The sequence below is a fragment of the Sinocyclocheilus anshuiensis genome, unplaced genomic scaffold (genome assembly GCF_001515605.1).
Source record: "Sinocyclocheilus anshuiensis isolate Anshui unplaced genomic scaffold, SAMN03320099.WGS_v1.1 scaffold188, whole genome shotgun sequence".
Lineage (NCBI taxonomy): Eukaryota > Metazoa > Chordata > Actinopteri > Cypriniformes > Cyprinidae > Sinocyclocheilus > Sinocyclocheilus anshuiensis.
The window spans coordinates 2,395,862-2,405,111 of NW_015555768.1; the positions used below are offsets into that span (position 1 = coordinate 2,395,862).

Here is a 9,250-nt window from a genome sequence, read left to right on the forward strand (position 1 = left end):
TACACTTTTTTGCTCATTTTGGGGCATAAAATTGAGTCGTTTCATATTTTTAACATTTTATAAGATTCAATAAACTGTTCCAATGTAAATGTGTGTGTTTATTTGTGGTTTACTTGCACAAATACACTCAAAAGGGTGATTTTAATCATATCAATATTGAAGAAACGGATTCGCTTCATCTTTTCTTCAAAAAAAGATTTTAATCTGTGAATCAAAACTTCACAAGTGCAAATACATGAAATATGAAATGAGCATGTTAAATAAATACCAAATTCTACTGATCAAACAAACAGCCACACAAACATTTAATCTAACAAAAAGAACTATGCTCAGCGGTAGAAATTTAAAAAATAAAACCTTGCAAATGGTTTGCAGTCTTTCCACTTTCCCAGAAAGCAGACCATTCTGTACTCGCCTAATGACACATCACAATGAACTGTTTAATTTGAAAACGGTTTGATAAGTCCACTATCCAAGGCTCTGGACAGGCAGGCGCGAGCAGCATTAATAGCGTCCTGCTTCTTGGGGTTGTCCTCTAGTTTTGCCACAAATGTCAGGATCTCCAGCAATTCACATTCAATGAGCTTCTTGGCTAGTTGTTCATCAGCGTCTAGCATATTAAACACCGTCACAAGACCTCTGTGCTGAATTTCAGGGTTGTCATGGATACACAATCTCTGTATGATCTCAAGCCACTGCCCAGTCTGTAGATGATAAAACATAATAGTAGAGTCAATCAACTTTGGTACGAGTATCTGATAACTACATTGTACCATGTGTACCATGTGTACCATGGTCCTGCCACAATACTTAGGTAAGTGGTAGATTAGAGTGGGACAAATGAATCAAATTGAACGTGACAGCTGTTGTTATTGATACGTACCACTTTAGTCATCTTAACAGCCAGTTTCTTCTGTGCGGCGGTGAGCATAGCCAGTGCACCAGCAGCCGCCCTCTGAAGCTGCACATCATCTTCACCGCAGAGCAGAATAAGAAGCTTGAGTTTATCATTGCCGTCTTCCAGGTATCTGTCTTGAACCTGTTGAAATAAATGAATTTGGTCAATATTTCCATCCAAACCTACAAAAAAAAATGCAATATTTGGATAGAAGAATGTGTTCTCAATGGTAATTTCAAACCTCTTTGCAGCAAACCAGATTGCACATGCACTCTGTGGCAGCTTGTCTGATTTGATCATGCTCTTCAAACATGTAGTTCTCAATCTCTGGGAGAGCTTTTTCTTTAAGGATTTTCACTCTGTGGAAATAAAGACAAAGAATTGCACAGATAAAGATCTGCATTTCTAGAAGGAGGCAGAAGTGCTTGCAAGGCATCAAAAGAATAATTCAAAGTTTTAATTTAAAAAATGTGGTTCTGTGTAAATGAAATGTTTGCTTATAATGTGAGCATGAATCTTGCTTTCTGAATTTTGCTTTTCATCTTTGAGTCTATAGTTTGCAGTTCCTCCTTCTGAATTCTCTGAATTCTGCCTTTCCTAAATCATTTGCATTTAATATTTAAAATGTTTGTCGATCAGCGCCAGATGACATTCTATGACACTTACCGAAGTTTGTCATTCAAGGCAGCCAGATTTGTGAGACCCAGCAGAGCTTCAAAGTTTTCCAAACCATCTCGTTCTGTGTTTAGCAAGGAAACCAGCGGTCGCACAACTTCATATATCTGCAATGGAAAAAATAGATATATGGAAAATTAGGTCTTTTTATTTGAGATTTTTACATACCCAAATAACTACCAAAAAATACCCTTAATATTCAAAATAACATGTGATATCATTGTTTTCAATATTGTGCAATGCATACATATCTAAAAAAAATATATTTTAGAGCATTTCACGATCCTTTCAGCTTTCCTGACAATGTATTTTGCATATTCTTTTGGCTTTCACAGTGATAAGCATGTAAAAGGTAATCTTACCCTCTCGCCAGGGAAGGCGATTTCAGGGTTGGAGACGGCTGCGATCTTTGCCAGAGCATGGCTGGCCTTTATTTTTCCTTTGTCAGTTCCCTCCAGGGCTAATGGGATCAAAGCCTGTCACACATAGTGAAAAATTTAAATTTCACCAAAGCAGGAGATTTAGATTTACTGAAGTATCTACTGGGTTTGTGGTCTTTTACCTTTCCTCCACCTTGAGCTACAATTGTGCCACGATCTTTAATATCATCTGCCAAGGCAAGAAACACTCTGTGTGGACAAAAATAGTAAGAGCATGAACTTCAGCAGCATAATAGACGAAAAATCAATAGATTTTAGAATGGTGGTTTCAGCATCAGGGTCTAGATTTAAAAACACTGAATGTAGTACCAAAATAAATTCATAAAATATATTTTAAAAATTAAGATAAATAAATAAATGGTCTTTTATTAATATTAAACAAAATGACAATTGTGGTGTTTAAATGACTCTTGAATTTCAATGGTTTCATTTGATGAAGTCAGTAATTCACAGCACAAAACAACCCAAACATAGCTGCCGACCTTATTAGAGCTGACTTTTGACTCATTTTTGAGTCTTACCTTGCAAGCATCTCTTTGGTCTGATCAGTCAGGACATAATTGTCTGCTTTGACCATGACAGTGAGAGCTGATGTGACTCCAGCTTTCAGTATCTTCTTCACTCGCCTTACAATGAAGTCCTTCTTATCCTAAAGCACAAGAGAAATGTTTTAAAATATATATATATATATATATATATATATATATATATTAACTCATCTGATGTAACATTTCGAGTAGTGACAGCAGTGCAAGTTTGACATCATACACTTCCATCTACTTTCAAACAACATTTGTAATTCTTGTATAATTATTAACCATGCATTGTATTAGTATTTATTGAGAAACTACATGGAATATTTGTACTTTTAAAGACTTTAGATTTGCTACATCACAGGATTCTGTGTATGTTACCTTCGGGTGCTGCTCTGGGACGTGTTGTTTGGAGAATTTGGCCAGCTGCACCATCTCAGGGATGATCTCTTTCTTGTCATAGCTGTTGGTGCAGTTGACCAGGGTGCAGGCGACAGCATATAGGATGGTCTTATCTTTTGACTATAAGAGAAAAATGTTGCATTGCACATTTGTACACTCATATTTAAATCTCGATTAAGTCATACGGATTGAAAAAATCTGTGCAATTGCCAAACTTGATCAAGTTATTTCAGTCTTTTTATCTGTCAGCACACCTGAGTAAGTTCAAACATGGCCCTCATGGCTGCTTCATCATCAACAAAGTCATCTTTTACATCAGCATCATTGGTAAGGTAAGCCAAACCTTCAATGGCCCATTTCCTGGTACGCACATCAAGTGTAGGGTTGCAGAGCCACCTGGAATAAACCAAATCTAGTTGAAATGCAGTATAAATCTATAACATCTGCATGAAGCTATCACAAAGCAAAAGATGAATAAGGCACTGTCGACAGTGTAAATGAGGGTGGTCATATAATGTATATGCGTTTCTGACAGTAGGAATGAAGTGCTTTCCATTTTAGTTTCAGTGTATTGTCTTTTTGGGCCCAGAAAGAAGTTTTGAGTTCTAAAAGTTGCACACTACACTACTGTCCAAAAGCTTGGGGTTATTACAATTTTTTACACGTTTTTGAAAGAAGTCTCTTATGCTCACCAAGGCTGCATTTGTTTGATACAGTAAAAACAGTAGTATTGTGAAATATTACTGCAATTTAAAATAACTGTTTTCTATTTGAACACATATTGAAATATAATTTATTCCTGTGATGCAAAGCTGAATTTTCAGCATCATTACTCCAGTCTTCATAGTCACATGATCCTTCAGAAATCATATGCTGATTTGCTGCTCAAGAAACATTTCTTATTATTATAAATGATTATCAGTGTTGAAATTACAGCTGTGCTAGATAATATGTTTGTGGAAACCTTGATACTTTTTTCAGAATTCTTTGATGAATAGAAATTTCAAAAGAACAGCATTTTTTGGGGGGGAAAAATTAAATAAAATTTTTTTAAATTATAAAGGTCCTTACTTTTTAAATCCATTTAATGTATCCTTGTTGAATAAAAATCTTATTGACCCTAAACCTTTAAACAATAGTGCATGATTTTATATTATATTAAAATATTACATTAAAAGATAACAGACAATGTAATTTCTAATGATATGCATTCTCACTTTCTGCACTGCTTTGCCAGTTTCTCAGTGGAGCCCTCAGCAAATTGTCTCATGCTGTAATCATCTCCTCCAGCGGATCCCAGTTTACACAGACCCTGAGAAAAGAAATTGGATGTATTATGTTAAATATGCAAAATACAACAACTGCTCTTGTTTAATAACTAATGAACACTACAACAAACACAGTTTGAATAGTGTGTAAAGTGTCTGCTCACCACAAGGGCTCTGATCTTGATCTTCTCATTTTTAGTTTTCTTGTACATGTCCTTCAGCAGAGTTACTCCATTGCTGATGAAGAAGGAGGCTTTGCTGGTTTTGGTGGACGCGTGAATGAGGGCCTCCACTGCTACCAACTGGTCCACTTCACGCTCGGAACCACAAAGGGCCACCATCATCTCCATAACACCCTGACGACCCGCAAGGACGTTGCCCACGTCGAAAGGCCCCTGTAGAAGGCCTGATAGAGTATTGATGGCATGGATGTTTTTGTCCATGTCGTTGGGGTCAAATTTGCTCCTGTTGATGGAAACCAGCGACATAGGATACGTGTGTATGTTTATATAGGATCCTAATTTTGTGGTGAAAGAGGAACGTACTTAATGTATTCATCACAGATATCTCTGAAGTTATCTCTCTCAGGGTCACAGCGCAAGTCATCGTAGACCTTGTTGAGAAGAACGCTAGCAATCAGCTGCGTGTTTTCCGTCAACGGCAACTGATCCGGAAGGTCTGGAACCTGACCACAGACCTTCAGAATCTTCTTCAGACCTGTTTTTGAGACATTTCCATAAAAACATGACATGAAATCATGTCTTTTCTGTCCTTCTAGCAGCACAAATCATGTGTATGTACTAAGCAATTGGCATGTGAAATCTGAATACAAACTTTTTTTTACAAACAAATCATTATTTACCAAAAAGTTTCATACTAAAGGATATTCTAAATTTATGAAATGTGACACATATGCAAACAGTACATACTCTGGGCGGCCTTCTAATCATGTTAAGATGACATTTATATGTGACCCTGGAACACAAAACCAGTCTAGTCGCTGGGGATATTTGTAGCAATAGACAAAAACACATTGTATGGGTCAAAAGTATAGATTTTTCTTTTATGCCAAAAATCATTAGGATATTAAGTAAAGATCATGCAAATTTCCTACTGTAAATATATTAAAACATAATTTTTGATTAGTAATATGCATTGCTAAGAACTTCATTTGGAACAACTTTAAAGGTGATTTTCTCAATATTTTGATTTTTTTGCACCCTCAGATTCCAGATTTTCAAATAGTTGTATCTCGGCCAAATATTGTCCTACCCTAACAAACCATACATCAATGGAAAGCTTATTTATTCAGCTTTGATGTATAAATCTCAATTTCGAAAAATTGACCCTTGTGACTGGTTTTGGGGTCCAGGGTTACATATTACAAAAAAGGCTATGAAAGAAAGGTTGTGCAGAAAGCCCTTATATGGATATGCTTTGGGCGCATTTTATGCAAATACCTATCCTCGGGCACACGGTCGCTCATTTAGAATACTCCAGATTCATTAAAGCAACTGTATATAAGTTTTTGATTGGTTTACTGATGGTAAACTGACTTCTAATAAGTGAATGGCTTCTTTTCTTTCTCACACTCTCCCCCAAACGTCTGTTCTGGGAGTATTTGAGTTTAGTAAGTGGGTACGAATCAGGTTTGCCAGGTTTTCACAAGAAAACCGCCCAATCGCTACTCAAAACTAGCCCAATTGCGTTTCGAAGCCTGCAACCTTTAGCCAAAAAATGGCTAATGCGGCTTTGGCGGTACGCAGGGAAGGAGATCAGAGGCCATTGTATGATTGGCTTAACTTTAGAGGTCTCCAAAGTCGCAAAAATACACAATTTTATACAGTTGCTTTATCATTAAGTAAGGTACAAATCCAGTGTGTATGCACGTGTTGTGAATTAGGCTGACATTTTCCGTGTGCACAAATACGAAATAATCCATGCAATTATTAGTGAATGAGACCCAATGATTGTTTTTGACAGAAAAAAAATCTATTTCTTCATACTGTAATGATGAATAACATACCATGGTCAATGGTGAAAAGGGCTTTGGTGTTATCTGTGTTTTTCTTGTCTTTCCTTGGAACATTCTTGGACAGGAGGTTCAGGGCCTGGTCTCGGCCGTGTCCAGACACCTTCTTGCTTGTGATCATCTCCAACAAGGCAAGCAGAATATCCTTCAAGTCCTTACTGGAGTCTGCCAGTCATCAGAAAAGAGCAAGAAAGCAAGAAATGTGTTTGCAGTTTTAACTCAATTGCAAATCAGGTCCAATTATTACAATCTTCAGTAATGTTACTCTGAATTCACATTTGCTCAGATTCTCTTACCGAGTACAAGGGCCTCTTCTTTTCCGTAATTTCTCTTGTCTCCGCCAGACAGGGAGTCATAGACACACTGGAGCATGTTTGCAGTGGCCAGAACGATCTCCTCATTGTCTACAGCCATGATGCTGCACAGTTTGCTTATTCCCACTGTGTGGGTGACGGCAGTTGCCTTTAAAACCCAAAGATATTATTAACACAAGCATTTTTAAACAAATGGTCGCAAATACAGAGAAAAATACAGAAGTGCACTAAGAAGACTGATGTTCCTTTAAGACCCCATGGAATTAAAATGGGTGTTTTGTGGCCTTTATTCCTTAGTAGCTTATCACTTTTATTGCATTAGTTATTGCATAAACTTGCAAAACATTTTAGTCAGTATTTATGTTTTTTGTTATATATATATATAATACAAAGTCTTAATATTTGATTTTTTTTTATATTATATTATATAATATTATAAATGTTTATTCTTAATAATTAACAAATTCAGATTTGTTGATTTAAGGATTTTTGTCTTCATTTTGGGAGATTAGTTTTGTTTTGTGGCCTTAATTGTATTCCTTATTATTTATCCATATTTTTTTATTCTATGCTTTATTGCATAAACTAGCAAAAATATTGTAATCAATATTTTTGTCTTGTTTTTCAGGAAAATAAAAATCAATCATTTAAAATAATAAATATATAACATATAATACAGCATCTTAATATCTTAATATGTGCATGAAATATTATATTATATAGTTTTTTTTCCAAATAATAAATGCAGAGAGTATGTTGATTTAGGGATATTTTTCTTACCCACAAAAATAAGCAAATTCATTACAAAAAAAGGTTTTCCCCCCCTCACATACATTTTTGATTAAAAATAGGGGAAATCTTATTTTAATATAAAATAAAACTAAAAATAGTACTAATTAATTAATTTAACAAATTCTCTAAAAAACAAGTCTCATATTAATATATATGCATATTTATTTACAATCGTAATTATCTTAATTGGTGCAATTTTGTGAGGATGTTTAACTATTTTTAGGGAAAAAAGATTAGAAAATGATTATTTTGCTGTTCCTCACCCTTGCTCTGTGGCCTGTGCACATTCCTGACAGGGTTCGTATGGCAGCCAGAATCATATCAGGTTTTCCTGTGTCAATGAGTTGCACGAGTAAAGGCACACCGTTGTTCTGGAATATTCTCTCTGCACCCGCGTCCTCTCTGGCTAGGACAATCAGGTTGTTGGCAGCCTAGTGGACCCAACAAACATGTTGTTCAGTTTTACTGAGAAATATGTGACTGTGTTTAACATTAATTTAGCTTTTGCTTTACTCTTCTAAACTAAAACGGAACAGGATATGAAATTCTTCAAACCTTTTCTTGCTTTTCTTTATCTGATTCATCTGCAAATAGGATGTCAAACATGTTCTGTACTCTGGAGTCTGTTGAGAAGGTTGTTTTCAGCTGTGGAGAGAATCAGATATGCTCTTTAGAAACTCAGATGTGCATTATGTGAACTCAAAAGCATCTTGACAGAAATGATCATCACCTTCAGTTGGATCTCAGCTCCGAGTCTTCTGAGGGTCTCGAGGAACGTCTTGTTTTTCGGCTCTAAGGTTGCACATCTCTGGACATCCTTGAAGGCCATGTCTAGTTTGCCAAGCTTCTCGAGCGCTTGACATCTTCTGTACAGAGCCTTGATGTCTGCGGCATCCACATCGATAGCTGCAATTGGTTAGAAGAAACTGATTATTTAATGGATCGATAGTAAAGTGTTGCTGTTTGATGGTATAATGAAACCTGAAACCTGAACAAAAATATTTAAAAAAGAATGATTCATTTCTGAATCATTTTACCTTTAGTGGCATCTGATACTGCATTGTTATAATTTTCCTGGAAAACAAGACATTGAATTAAATTCATGCAGAAATATGATGTGTTTTATATAGGCTTGTAATGTGTAAAGGATTCTTACCTTTTTCAAGAAACAGGCTGATCTGTTCCTATAGATGACTGCCAGCGCCTTCTTGTCTTTAGAGAACTTAATGGCTTTAGTGTAGCACTCAATGGCTTTGTCGATTTCTCCGGCTTGGAAGTGCTTGTTGCCCTCTTCCTTTAACTGGACTGGATCTGCGATTTCTCCCATCTAACAGAGAATGTAACCATTTAAAAGGTAGCATATTGTTCACATGCAACTCTTTTCCGTTTACAGTCATATTCATTCAAGTGTTACATTTAAACATATTTTGATTGAGCTTTCAGACAATATACTTGCACACAACATTAAATCAGCAGCATTAGCCTCTAAAAAAATTTAATTATTAATATTATTAGAATTATTATATTTAAAAAAAAAATATATATATATATAAAAGTTAAATGATATGGTTTTGTAACTAAAGTAGCAGAATTCATCTCGTTAAAAATTATGTCATTGTTAATATTATTACAATTATTATTGTATTATTTAAATATGTATATATAAATATATGTATATATGTGTGTGTGTGTGTGTGTGTGTGTATGAAATAAACACTTGAAAGCATATTTTGGATGTTTTGTTTCCACTAGTCTGAAACAACATGTTATGAAACATTTTAAAATTGACCAGCGCATGGAGAGAAAAAAATTAATGTGTCTTGTATTAATTACAAACTTTTAATCCTAACACATTCTTCGTTCTTGCAACATTTAAACGTAGCACATCAAAACATG

The 9,250-nt window shown here is 35.3% G+C and overlaps 1 protein-coding gene across 1 annotated transcript in view; it reads right to left on the bottom strand.

The window, feature by feature from the left end:
* Positions 1–231: 231 nt before the first annotated feature.
* The window catches only part of unc45b (unc-45 myosin chaperone B), a 12,154-nt gene continuing 3,135 nt past the window's right edge, over positions 232–9,250 (bottom strand). Inside the window, exons 2-20 of the mRNA XM_016468240.1 lie at positions 8,511–8,681; positions 8,392–8,428; positions 8,085–8,260; positions 7,910–7,999; positions 7,618–7,785; positions 6,545–6,710; positions 6,243–6,413; positions 4,762–4,933; positions 4,381–4,681; positions 4,166–4,260; positions 3,203–3,344; positions 2,928–3,068; positions 2,535–2,662; positions 2,136–2,202; positions 1,936–2,049; positions 1,565–1,680; positions 1,140–1,257; positions 884–1,039; positions 232–704 (exon numbers count right to left, since the gene is read on the bottom strand). Of these exons, the coding sequence (XP_016323726.1) occupies positions 441–704; positions 884–1,039; positions 1,140–1,257; positions 1,565–1,680; positions 1,936–2,049; positions 2,136–2,202; positions 2,535–2,662; positions 2,928–3,068; positions 3,203–3,344; positions 4,166–4,260; positions 4,381–4,681; positions 4,762–4,933; positions 6,243–6,413; positions 6,545–6,710; positions 7,618–7,785; positions 7,910–7,999; positions 8,085–8,260; positions 8,392–8,428; positions 8,511–8,681 (2,793 nt within the window). The 3' untranslated portion in view covers positions 232–440. The remainder of the gene's footprint in view (positions 705–883; positions 1,040–1,139; positions 1,258–1,564; positions 1,681–1,935; positions 2,050–2,135; positions 2,203–2,534; positions 2,663–2,927; positions 3,069–3,202; positions 3,345–4,165; positions 4,261–4,380; positions 4,682–4,761; positions 4,934–6,242; positions 6,414–6,544; positions 6,711–7,617; positions 7,786–7,909; positions 8,000–8,084; positions 8,261–8,391; positions 8,429–8,510; positions 8,682–9,250) is intronic.